At 33.7% G+C, this 14,690-nt stretch overlaps 1 protein-coding gene across 1 annotated transcript in view; it reads right to left on the reverse strand.

The window, feature by feature from the left end:
- SESTD1 (SEC14 and spectrin domain containing 1) overlaps positions 1–14,690 on the reverse strand; it is an 87,175-nt gene that overhangs the window by 33,169 nt on the left and 39,316 nt on the right. The window contains exons 5-7 of the mRNA XM_065880430.1: positions 11,629–11,742; positions 5,223–5,320; positions 2,957–3,012 (exon numbers count right to left, since the gene is read on the reverse strand). Coding sequence (XP_065736502.1) covers positions 2,957–3,012; positions 5,223–5,320; positions 11,629–11,742 — 268 coding nt within the window. The remainder of the gene's footprint in view (positions 1–2,956; positions 3,013–5,222; positions 5,321–11,628; positions 11,743–14,690) is intronic.

Genomic DNA, 14,690 nt, shown 5'->3' on the forward strand with positions numbered 1-14,690 from the left:
TATCATAGCTCTATCATATACAGACAGTCCCCGATTTAACGATGGTTTGATTTACAATTTTTCGACTTTATGATGGTGCATTCAGTTGAACCGTACTTCAGATTTTGAATTTTTTCTTTTTCTGGGCTAGCAATATGCAGTACGATACTCTTGCGATGTTGGGCAGCAGCAGTGAACTGCAACTCCTAGTCAGCCACATGATCATGAGGGTAAACACTGATATACTGACAACCATTCTGTACTCATACAACTGTTCTGTTTTTCACTTTCAGTACATTATTCAATAAATTACATGAGATATTAAACACTGTATTATAAAATAGGCTTTGTTTTAGATGATTTTGCCCAACTGTAGTCTACTCTAAGTGTTCTGAGCACGTTTAAGGTAGGCTAGGCTAGGCTATGATGTTCGGTACTTTAGGTGTATTAAATGCATTTCAACATATTTTCAACTTATGATGGGTTTATCAGGATGTAATCACATTGTAAGTTGAGGAAGATCTGTGTCATATATACTATATATGCCATACTATATAGTAAGTATATAGTATATATGGCATATATATTTTCTAGACCTAACTATCTTTCTATCTATCACATTCTTGTTATTGGTGGATTCACTCCTCAGGACATTGTGCCAACCATTACTCTGTAGAGTACAATTATAATCTGGGATTTCTGTCTGATGGTACTAAGTATGTTTTGTCTGATAGTACTAATCAATACTAAGCATTATGTTGTAGGAGTTCACTATTAATCCATAACCTTAATCACAGCACCTAAAAGAAATGTTGGTGTGTAACAAATGTATGATTAAAGGGAGAAAGTCTTTACTACTGGTACAAAATAACATTTGAGTAATCTTTATTTATATAAATTTCTACAACATATTAACTGTGAATCGTGAGGGGCCACACTAATGTAAGAACTGCACTCAATGTTATTTGATTACAGCAAACTCATGGAGAAAATCACTCATGCACAAGAAGTTAAAATTATAGAATGTGTAACATCTAAAGTTGTTAAGTATAACATTAACAATTTTACAAGATGATGCTGGTCAGACCACTGATGGCCAATTTCAAGATGACTGTCAGAGCTGACTGTGCTGTTTCTGCATGTAGCCCCCTCCCTCCGTCTGTAATAGCTCCTGCCCACTGATCGTCAGTCGGGGAGGAGGGAGTTGGCCTTTGGACAGGAGTCTGCCCTACACCTCAGTTGCCGGCATCCAAAACAAAGAAAACTATCCTTTCCATCAAAAAAGAAAAAAAAAATTTTTTTTTAAGTGAATAAATTGCAAATTGTTTTTCTAGGATAATACTATTCCAATTATCATTAAGGAACCCAAAATATGCAGACATTTAAATTCTCTTCTCTTCATCTCTATTCAAGAAAATGTCCGAAACGTAAATGGCTTTAAATAATAGAAACAGTTTTTATTATGATTTGGAGGTATTTCCAATTTCTGAAGGATATCCAAGATTGTTTTAAACGTCCCCATTTTATACTCTTTCTACTTTAAGAGTCAGTAGCATATTAAAAAGGACTCAGTGACATACACAGATAATTCTAAAATACAAATGTAACAAGTTTCTGAATTCAATGGCTTAAGCAGCTTTTAAAACAAATATAAACATGGAACTAAGTTTTGAATCTAAAGCAATATTTTTACTGACAGTCTCTTGTACCTTCTAAACATGCAGTAATTCACAGATTACAATTATTTCTTTGTTCTTTCAGGAAGTAAGATCTAAATCGTACTGAAAACTCGGGAAAACTGAATCGATACAACGAAGATATTCAGAATTTATTTCTTTACTCTTTATTATACTTTATAATTGGAAGGACACCTGTTTTGAAGACTTATGGAAAGTCTTTCTATATATATACACACACACATTCATATTCTTTATATATATATTTCCATAAAAGTCATTAAGATCAGAATATATATATTTTTTCTTCTTTGATGACTGTTACCTTTAATGTGCTCCTTGTGGATACATTTACATTAGAGAAGCAGAACCACATAATGATTTCAAAGACCATACTTCGAAACCAAACTGCCTTGGTTAAAGTCCCAAATCTAGCATTACTAGTTGTGTAATCTGCCCAAGTTACTAAACCTTTTAATGCCTCAGTTTCCCCATCTTAACATTGGGGTGACAACAGTACCTACTTCAGTGGGTTGTAGTGAAGCATAAATGAGTTAGCATACATAAAGTGCTTAGAATAGTACCTGCTATGCAGTAGGATTAGAACTATGCCCTATTAGAAAAATATATTAGAAATAAAATTAAGGTATTTTCATTTAAAAGAATTCCAATGTGTTCTCTAGAATCTGTGAAACTACTACTAAAGCTATTGGGGCTGGAATATACAAACCATGCAGCACTGAACACACACTACGTGCAAGGCCATTGCAAGGTGCTAAGTGTTTTTACACAGATGATTGTAAAACAGTACAACTAGTGGCTTTGGATTTAGACCTTTTTTTAGTGCTATGGTGGTAGAACTTAATAGTTATTTGATCTTGAACAAGCTTTGTAATATCTCTAAGCCTTGGCTTCCTCAAGTAGAGAAAATAATACTAATTATCTCAAGGAGTACTTAGAAGAATGAAATATGAAAATACATAAAAGTACAATGCTAGAAACACAATGCATATTCAATAATCCTCATAGCAAACCCATCAAATAGAAATTTTTATCTTCATGTCATAAAGAAATAAATTCAAATTCAAATATTTCAAGATAATTGATCATTATTAATAATTTTTAATATTGTAGAGTCTATTAACACACTCTTAGGCTAAACCAAAGAGCAGTTTGAAACACTTCTCCTTCAGTTTCTACGACATAATACATACTCAAATCAATGTTTATTTCATGAGCCAATTAATGCGTGGTTGGTTTAATGGATTATGATTATCACTGATATGTTTTTTTCATCTTACCTGTCTGAAGAACAGTTTCAGGATCAACTGATGGAAGAAAGTTTAAATCCACAGACCTGGCAAGCACCAAAAGAGTATTTTTTTTTAACTATATGTATTTCTATTTATATAACTTAAAAAAATCCTTTACATATACTTACCAAAACAGGGGCCTACAAATATGAAAATATGAAGCATACTGTCCTACCAGGCTAATTTCTCTTAAGCATCAGGAAACCCATTACAGATAATTAAACACTAGTAGCCAAAGAAATATCTATGTGATAAAAAACAAAATATACTACTTGGAAAAATATAATTTATCATTATTAACTACAGTATTATTTCAAGTATATCAAAGGAATCCATTTTATTATTTTTCCACTGGATATCTGCTTCAAACTGAAATTTGTCACTATATAATAATCCAGAAACGTTAACATTAAAATCATGTGCAGCCATCCTCCAATCCAAAGTTTACCTATCTATAGCAATCTTGATATTCGTATGTATGTGTACCCTAGCAGATGTACACTCTTTATGTACTAATTATGTTTCATTTGCAGCTGGACTATGGGCTTTATTTTCTTAAACATATATGGAAAGTGGAGAAGATGAAGGAAAGATAGAGTACCTGGCAAATCAAAGCCTAGGGCCTTGCTACTGTAACTGACAGGTCTTGCTCTATACATTTCACTTTTGTCAACTGATCTAGGTCTTCACCTCTTGTATAGCCCAGATGTTTCCTGAGGACTGACATAAAGAAGGTGATGAAAATTTGCAAGAGGGACTTCATTGTGTGGGGTTTAAAAGAGACTAAGTAATAACACTTGAGTTCCTTAGGGAGGGATTGGCAAACACAAGATTTCACTTGACACTTCATGTAGTCACACAAACCATCATTTCCCAGTGTTTCCCAAAACACTGAATGAGATACTACTGAGTAGAGAAGATAGGGTTCCACTGTCATGTAAGTACGGGAAATTTTAAGAAAGCAATTAAACAGGTTTCTTTACTGCAACACTTTCTCAGAACATGTAATCTGTAAACGTTTACAGTCATTCCCAGAGAAGGAAACATAGTAAACAGCATTAAACTCTATGACCATGAACTCATTTTCTACCAGTACCCTCTTAGGATGTCTTTCCTGGAGAACATGATTTTGAGAAACACCAGATTTACTCTGCTGGACTACTCAGAAAGCAAGAGGTTTGGCAAATTTTTGTCAAGTAACTTGAGTGATATTTTCAATTCCATAGTATTTAAGTATGTGTGTGTGATGTCTATACACACACTCACACATTTACATATATGTAAAATTGTTATTTACATTTTTATATGGCATCTATCTATAAGATAGTAATGTTCCTAAATGTTTGTTGTAACTTTAGATTTATATTCAAACCATTTGTTTTCATATTTTTACTTTATTTTAAATCAAGATTTGGTGTTAAACTATGATCTTCTCACATCCCTCCTATATTATTATCTCAGTTAACTGGTCTGTGACTATATTTGGATTCATGGAATAACAAGATGCATTCTATCAAGGTTCCATTGTATTTTCAAGGTCAGATTCAAAAGAGATAGACAAGGACGAATGCTGATCCTTTCAAATTTCCTAATGAAAAATTACTGCCTACTGACTACTTTGTTACTGAGGATTAATTTGCTTCCTACAGTACTTTTTACCTGGAGAAAGGAAATTGGTCTGAAAACTGTTGAGGTTGACAAGTTCAATGGAAATCTGTAAAATGATAAATCTAGGTAGTTATAATTAGATCCAGTGTCATAAAATACTAAATTCCCGAAGTTAAACTCATGAATATCACATATTTTACAAGGATGTAGGAGTTCCACAAGATAGGCATTTAAGTTCTAACATATGTAAATAAGGTTATAATGATTTTATTTCAAGCTGCAACCTTTTCCATATTCTTTACAAGCAAAGTAAAACTCTAAAAAGGCAGAAAATTGTTTCCTTCTGAAAACATGTTCTTGCAAAATAATTATTTTACACAGTGTCAGGAAAAGGTAAATATATTATTATTCAACAAAATTAAAAGTCTTCTGTAAAGAAACCTAGATTCAAATCAATAAATTTTATATGTAAAGCAAATTCTCAAGTATTAAAAAATAAATTTAATACAACTTTTATAGGCCAAGTTTGATTGAATGGAGGCTTGCTTACCTTAGTTCTCTTGGCTTGCATTAACAACAGAGGTTATCTTTTAACACACTAATTATAGCTTTGCAAAGGTGTAATTGTAGGACACTAGACACTTACCTTTCTTTCTCTTGCTGATTTCCTTTATCACTTCCATTGTTAATCAAAGCAAGTTCATCTAATAATGATGTAGATTCCTTTGTAAACTTCTCAAAAACCTAAAGTATGAGATTTTATTAACATGTTATGGATGATCTTAAAAGTTCATATGTACATAAGGATTTTCAACTAAGAGCAACAGAATTAGTCAAGCAGGATTCTGGTTCCCTCTCTGGACCTCACTTAGTACACTTTAATCACCAGACCACACAGCATAAACAATGCAGACAATGAAGACAAAATTAAAACAATGAAAACAAAACTGCTTCCTAAAACAATGAATAGTTTTAATGGATAAAGAATTTTTCTAATTTAAACACATTAAGAAATTATTTTTATTCCTGAGACAAGTTTATATTTATTCCTGTTCCCTTGAGAAATATGTATACCAACAACAGTTTTAACTACATGAACATTATTCAGACCAGTTCTAACCCTCTAATTCCAGTTAAAGAACTTTTCTTTATGTTATTCTATTAATCATTCTGGTTGCATGTTAATACTTAAAAAGTTTTATATATAAGCATGTAGCATAAAAATAAATTAGTTATAATCTTAACATGATTTCTTAAAATATTTCAAAAAAGGGATTTGGGCAAGTCTGCTCAGAATAAAATAGAAACTCATTGGTTTTATATCATTGTTCAAATATGGTGAAAATAGAACTGGTTATCCATTCTCAAATATCCAAAAGTTCATTATTCTTAAAAAAAAATTAGCATATAATCTAATGTGAGCAAATTTTAAGTTTTTTCTTTTAGTCCCTGGTAGTTCAATTAAACAATACTATATTATACAGAGCGGCAAATTTCCAAAGTCTGCCCTGAAAAAGAAGATATATTTTCAGAAATGAAAACCTTAACCTGTCAAACTGCTTTTCAACTCAAATTGATGTCTAAATATCCTCTCTGAAAATGGTGTATCAAGGGCAGAGAGAAGAAACAAGAAGAACTACAATCCTGAAGCCTGTGGAATGAAAACCACATTCACAGAAAGACACACAAAAGTACACGCAGAAGACTATGTACCAGATGAAGGAACAAGATAAAACCCCAGAAAAACAACTAAATGAAGTGGAGATAGGCAACCTTCCAGAAAAAGAATTCAGAATAATAATAGTGAAGATGATCTAGGACCTCGGAAAAAGAACACAGGCAAAGATCAAGAAGATGCAAGAAAGGTTTAAAACAAAGACCTAGAAGAATTAAAGAACAAACAAACAGAGATGCACAACACAGTAACTGAATGAAAAATACACTGGAAGGAATGAATAGCAGAATAACTGATGCAGAAGAACAAATAAGCAACCCGGAAGACAGAAAAGTGGAATTTACTGCCACAGAACAGAATAAAGAAAAAAGAATTAAAAGAAATGAAGACAGCCTAAGAGACCTCTGGGACAAAATTAAATGCACCAACATTCATTCAAATGCATTACAGGCTCCCAGAAGAAGAGACAGAAAGGACCCGAGAAAATATTTAAAGAGATTACAGTCAAAAACTTCCCTAATATGGGAAAGGAAATAGCTACCCAAGTCCAGGAAGTGCAGAGAGTCTCAGGCAGGAGAAACCCAAGGAGAAACACGTCAAGACACACAGTAATCAAATTGACAAAAATTAAAGACAAAGAAGAATTATTAAAAGCAACAAGGGGAGATATATGGGAACACATGTATATGTATAACTGATTCACTTTGTTATAAAGCAGAAACTAACACACCATTGTAAAGCAACTGTACCCCAATAAAGATGTTAAAAAAAAAAAAAGCAACAAGGGAAAAACAACAAATAACATATAAGGGAACTCCCATAAGGTTAACAGCTGATTCTCAGCAGAAACTCTACAAGCCAGAAGGGAGTGGCATGATATATTTAAAGTGATGAAAGGTAAGAACCTACAACCAAGATTACTCTACCTAGCAAGGATCTCATTCAGATTTGACGGAGACATCAAAAGCTTTATAGACAAGCAAAAACTGAGAGAATTCAGCACCACCAAACCAGCTCTACAACAGATGCTAAAGGAACTTCTCTAAGTGGGAAACATAAGAGAAGAAAAGGACCTACAAAGACAAACCCAAAACAATTAAGAAAATGGTAATAGGAACATGCATATCAATACTTACCTTAAATGTGAATGGATTAAAAGCTCCAACCAAAAGACACAGGCTCACTGAATGGATACAAAAACAAGACGCATATATACGTTGTCTATAAGAGATGCACTTTAGATCTAGGGACACATACAGACAGAAAGTGAGGGGATGGAAAAAGATATTCCATGCAAATGGAAATCAAAAGAAAGCTGAAATAGCAATACTCAGATAAAATAGACTTTAAAATAAAGAATCTTACAAGAGACAAGGACACTACAAAATGATAAAGGGATCAATCCAAGAAGTTATAACAATTCTAAATATATATGCACCCAACACAGGAGCATATCAATACATAAGGCAAATGCTAACAGCTATAAAAGAGGAAATCGACAGTAACACAATAATAGTGGGGGACTTTAACACCTCACTTACACCAGTGGACATATCATCCAGACAGAAAATTAATAAGGAAACAAAAGCTTTAAATGACACAATAGACCAGATATATTTAATTGATATTTATAGGACATTCCATCTGAAAACAGCAGATTACACTTTCTTCTCAAGTGCCCACAGAACATTCTCAATGATAGATCACATCTTGGATCACAAATCAAGCCTCGGTAAATTTAAGAAAATTGAAATCACACCAAGCATCTTTTCTGATCACAATGCTATGAGATTAGAAATAAATTACAGGGGAAAAAAAGTAAAAAATACAACACATGGAGGCTAAACAATACCTTACTAAATAACCAAGAGATCACTGAAGAAATCAAAGAAGAAATAAAAAAATACCTAGAGACAAACGGCAACAAAAACACGATGATCCAAAACCTATTTAATGCAGCAAAAGCAGTTCTAAAAGAGAAATTCATAGCAATACAATCCTACCTCAAGAAACAAGAAAAATCTCAAACAAACAATCTAACCTTACACCTAAAGGAACCAGAGAAGAACCCAAAGTTAGCAGAAGGAAAGAAACCATAAAGATGAGAGCAGAAATAAATGAAGAAGAAATGAAGGAAACAATAGCAAAGATCAACTAAAACCTGGTTCTTTGAGAAGATAAACAAAACTGATAAACCTTTAGCCAGCTCATCAAGAAAAAGAGGGAAAGGATTCAAACCAATAATATTAAAATGAAAAAGGAGAAGTTGCAACAGACACCTCAGAAATATAAAGCATCATAAGAGACTACTGCAAGCAACTCTATGCCAATAAAATGGACAACCTGGAAGAAATGGATAGATTCTTACAAAGGTAGAAACTTCCAAGACAAAACCAGGAAGAAATAGAAAATATGAACAGACCAATCACAAGTAATGAAATTGAAACTGTGATGAAAAATCTTCCAACAAACAAAAGTCCAAGACCAGATGGCTTCACAGGTGAACTCTATCAAACATTTAGAGAAGAGCTAACACCCATCCTTCTCAAACTCTTCCAGAAAATTGCAGAGGAAGGAACACTCCCCAATTCATTCTATGAGGCCACCATCACCCTAATACCAAAACCAGACAAACATACTACAAAAAAAGAAAACTACAGACCAATATCACTGATGAATATAGATGCAAAAATCCTCAACAAAATACTAGCAAACAGACTCCAACAACACTTTAAAGAATCAAACACCATGACCAAGTGGGATTTATCCCAGGGATGCAAGGATTCTTCAATATATGCAAATCAATCAATGTGATATACCATATTAAAAAACTGAAGAATAAAAACCATATGATCATCTCAACAGATGCAGAAAAAGCTTCTGACAAAATTCAACACCCATTTATGCTAAAAAACTCTCCAGAAAGCAGGCAGAGAAGGAACCTATCTCAACATAATAAAGGCCAGATATGACAAACCCACAGCAAACAGCATTCTCAATGGTGAAAAAATGAAACCATTTCCTCTAAGATCAGGAACAAGACAAGGATGTCCACTCTCACCACTATTATTCAACATAGTTCTGCAAGTCCTAGCCACAGCAGAGAAGAAAAAGAAATAACAGGAATACAAATTGGAAAAGAAGAAGTAAAACTGTCACGGTTTGCAGATGATATGATACTATACATAGAGAATCCTAAAGATGCCACCAGAAAACTTCTAGAGCTAATCAATGAATTTGGTAAAGTTGCAGGATACAAAATTAATGCACAGAAATTTCTTGCATTCCTATACACTAACAATGAAAGATCAGAAAGAGAAATTAAGGAAACAATCCCATTCACCACTGCAAAAAAAGAATAAAATACCTAGGAATAAACCAAGGAGGTAAAAGACCTGTACTCAGAAAACTATAAGACACTGATGAAAGAAATCAAAGATAACACAGATAGATGGAGAGATATACCATGTTCTTGGATTGGAAGAATGAATACTGTGAAAATGACTATACTACCGAAAGCAATCTACAGATTCAATGCAATCCCTATCAAATTACCAATGGCATTTTTTACAGAACTAGAACAAAAAATATTAAAATCTGTAAGGAGACACAAAAGACCCTGAATAGCCAAAGCAATCTTGAGGGAAAAAAACAGAGCTGGAGGAATCAGACTCCCTGACTTCAGACTATACTACAAAGCGACAGTAATCAAGACAATATTTTGTATTGGCACAAAAAATTTTGTACTGGCACAAAAAAAGAAATACAGATCAATGGAACAGGATAGAAAGCCCAGAAATAAAACCACGCACCTATGGTCAACTAATCTATGACAAAGGAGGCAAGGATATACAATGGAGAAAAGACAGACTCTTCAATAAGTGGTGCTGGGAAAACTGGACAGCTATATGTCAAAGAATGAAATTAGAACACTCCCTAACACCATATACAAAAATAAACTCAAAATGGATCAAAGACCTAAATGTAAGACTGGCCACTATAAAACTCTTAGAGGAAAACATAGGAAGAACACTCTTTGACATAAACCACAGCAAGACCTTTTTTGACCCATCCCTAGAGTAATGGAAATAAAAACAAAAATAAACAAATGGGACCTAATGAAACTTAAAAGCTTTTGCAGAGCAAAGGAAACCATAAACAAGATGAAAAAACAACCATCACAATGGGAGAAAGTATTTATAAACAAATCAATGGACAAAGGATTAATCTCCAAAATATAGAAAAAGCTCATATAGCTCAATATTAAGAAAACAACCAACCAATCAAAAAATGGACAGAAGACCTAAATAGACGTTTCTCCAAAGAAGATATACAGATGGCCAAGAGGCACATGAAAAGCTGCTCAGCATCATTAATTATCAGAGAAATGCAAATCAAAACTACAATGAGGTATCACCTCACACCAGTTTGAATGGGCATCATCAGAAAATCTACAAATAACAAATGCTGGAGAGGGTATGGAGAAAAGGGAACCCTCTGGCACTGTTGGTAGGAATGTAAATTGATACAGCCACTATGGACAACAGCATGGAGGTTCCTTAAAAAACTAAAAACAGAATTAACATATGACCCAGCAATCCCACTACTGGTCACATACCCTGAGAAAACCATAATTCAAAAACAGTCATGTACCACAATGTTAACTGCAGCACTATTTACAATAGCCAGGACAAGGAAGCAACCTAAATGCTCATTAACAGATGAATGGATAAAGAAGATGTGGCACATGTATACAACGGAGTATTACTCAGCCATGAAAAGAACGAAGCTGGGTCATTTGTAGAGACGTGGATGGACCTGGAGGCTGCCATACAGAGTGAAATACGTCAGAAAGAGAAAAACAAATATTGTATATTAATGCATATATGTGGAATCTAGAAAAATGGTACAGATGAACTGGTTTGCAAGGCAGAAATAGAGACACAGATGTAGAGAACAAACATATGGACACCAACGGGGGAAAGCGGGGGGCGGAGTTGTGGTGGGATGAATTGCAAGATTGGGATTGACATATATACACTAATATGTATCAAATAGATAACTAATAAGAACCTGCTGTATAAAAAAAATTGGTGTTATCAACTAGATTACCTCTCAGGAAATTATGCTGCTGTTATTCAACTCAAAAGATTTACAACTTTGACTATAATACTGCTACTAATGACAACAGTAATAGCTAATATTTGTGAGTCTGACTCCAGAGTATATGCCTTCAAGCATTATGCTATCATGTGGTATGCATTATATTTCTTTAGTTTTGTAAAAAGTAAACAATCTACCTTTCAGTTGATTAAAAAGCTATCAAAATATGTCTTATTTATATATAATAACATGTTTCTCATTGTAATATACCAACCAGCCTCTTATTTAACCAGTCCATATGATCATAGGTGAGACTCCCACCAAAATCTTCTGTTAACTGGCATGGTTCTATGTAACGAGTCAATTTATTGGCAGACACTAAAATAACCTAGAAAGGTAAAAAGAAAGAAAAAAAAACAACTTAGTCACTATTAATGTCCATGAAAAGTGATGAGGAGGTAAAACTGATTAGCATATGCAATACTATTTCCAACATGATGAAATATTACATAGATATTTATTTAAATAATACAACAGCATTTAAAATCAATTCAATAAATTGTGGCTGTTAAAGAAATAAGCTATCACAAACCATTTATAATAACACATTATAAAAAACAAGAGACGTTAGTAGCTCAGATGAAATATTTTCAAATCTTATCAATATGAATAATTTCTTGGTAGTAAAAATCAATTCCTTTAGTACAAAGATGTATTCATCAAAGAATTTTCACGTGGTCTTAAAATTAGCTAGGTACACTACAATAATAAGTACAAATGAATAATAAATCTGGAAATCAAAAAACGATATACTTTCTAACATGAAATTTCTCTATCATTCCTTTGATTATATATTAACAAAACATATCTTCTAATAGTAGAGTAAAACTCAGGATAACATATACTAATATTTAATTTGAAAAACAGAACTAGAAAGTAGGGAGAAGTTCAGAGAATTCATAAACTTGAAACTTACCTGTTAAAATGATACTCTTTAAACTTTAAAAGATTTCAAATACAAATTACAAAATGAACAAAGATACCATTTTAGCACTAAATAAAACTTCAATGAAGATATACATGAGTATTAAAAAAATACATATGTGGGAGAAAGATATTCAAATGGTAGTGTTAATGCAAAACACTTGATAAGAAAAATAACGTGTCCAACTGGAAAGAGCACCATTCCCACCCTAACAACAAAGCCCAGATAATCTACAAAATTAAAACTTTTCTGAAACTCCTCAGAGAGCTGAGGTCACAGAAAAACCAACTAGTCTGAATATGCAGAGAAGACAGGCACCATAGAGAGAGCGGTAGAAGGGGTGACTATCAAATGTGAGGAGCAAATCTTTGGGGATGATGCAACTATTCTGTATCTTAACTGTGATGAAGGATTTATGACTATATCTGTTTGTCAAATCTCGAAATTGTAGGCTAAAAAAGGAATTTTACTGTATGTAAATTATACCTTGATAAACTTAACTTTAAAAAAAAGGGGGGGAATAAACTCAACAACATAAGGAGGACTTGTGAAAGAACTACCAGGAAAAGAAAGAAGGAAAAGAAAAATTCAGAAACATACCCAATATGCAAAACTAGGTATATCCATACTATATATGAAGTTGTAATGTAAACAGTAAATAAGGGGAAATAACCAAGACTACAAAATGCTTTGCTAAAAGGGTGGAAAGGGAGTCACCTTAGGAAGATAACAAAAACATGGTATCAAAAGTTCATAAAAGGGGACTTCACTGGTGGCACAGTGGTTAAGAATCCACTGCCAACGCAGAGGACACGGTTCAACCCCTGGTCCAGGAAGATCCCACGTGCCGTGGAGCAACCAAGCCTGTGCACCACAACTACTGAGCCTGCGCTCTAGAGCCCATGTGCCACAACTACTGAGCCAGTGCGCCTAGAGCCCATGCTCTGCAACAAGAGAAGCCACCGCAATGAGAAGCCCACGCACTGCAATGAAGAGTAGCCCCCACTCAATGCAACTAGGGAAAGCCCACACGCAGCAACAAAGACCCAATGCAACCAAAAATAAAATTAAAAAATTTTTAAAGTTCATAAAACTATCAGAGAAAAATAAATCCTGTCATAATTAGAGTTTATAACAAAATGCTATTGATAACAACACATTAAATGCCTTGGATGCTTATGTTAGAAAAGAAAGGCTAATGAATAATGAGCTAAGTGACCTACCTAAGAAGTTGGGGGGCAGGGAGTGGGAGGAGAACAACAGAATACATCCAAAGAAAAGAGAAGGAAGGGGAGAAATTAAGAAATTAATAAAGCCAAAAGTTGTTCCTTGAAAAGACTAAAATGAAATCAACAAAGTTCTGATAATGTAAAGCAAGAAGAAAAGGAAAGTACACATAAATAACACTAAGAATAAAAAGAACATGGCTACATAGACAGCAGTGATTTAAAAGATACAGATGGACACAGGACATGCTTTTGTCAATAACTATGCAAATTTAGAAGAAATGGACAAATTCCTGTAAAAAAAGTAATTTATCAAAACTGACATAAAAAAACCCCAGAACACCTATAATCAATGAGGTGAAGTGAATCACTAGATTCTTTTCATTTTCAGTGATCATACTGTTAGTGGTAGTTTTAGCATTGCTATTCAGAGATCACTTGATGAAAAAGACAGCAAATGATTAATATGGGTTATTCTTATTCTCCTATCCCTCATGTCCTTGAGAAAACAGAATTCTTGAGAAGGAAGACGTGAAAGGGAAAAAGTTACACTGTGGTCTTCAATTTGAATTGGAAGTATCAGATTAAACTCATGATGTATTTCATTTTAAATAAAAACATGCACACTCACATAATATAAATTTTCTAGTTTTGTCCACTGAAACGTTTAGAAATAATGACAAAGGCATTCTGTAGAAATGCACACTCCTAGCATCCCAGATTGTTGTCTTCAAACACTGTTTCCCCCTAAACGGAATCAAGGTTCCTTGGAGAAATGGCCAATTCTAGGTCTGGGGCTGGAAATACACATGGTGACCTTGTAACCTCTTGCCATTCAAATATCAAGAAAGCCATCCAAAACTTTTAGGGTTGTGCCAAAAGGTCCGGAAAAGGCTTCCACTGGCCAAATAAGTAACAATTTGTATATCAATTCAAATTCTTTAATAAACTAAAGGATCTAGGCATTGAACATCAATGGCTACCAATATCACAAAAAAAGAAGACTACGAGCCTCATGATCAAGGAAACATCATCACCAATGAACAGCCCTGGAAAAAGAAATTCAGGTCTTAATCTAATCAACTGTTTGAATCCAACTATGAATTCATGGAAATACAGAGATGC

Source organism: Phocoena phocoena, chromosome 7 (assembly GCF_963924675.1).
Source record: "Phocoena phocoena chromosome 7, mPhoPho1.1, whole genome shotgun sequence".
NCBI lineage: Eukaryota > Metazoa > Chordata > Mammalia > Artiodactyla > Phocoenidae > Phocoena > Phocoena phocoena.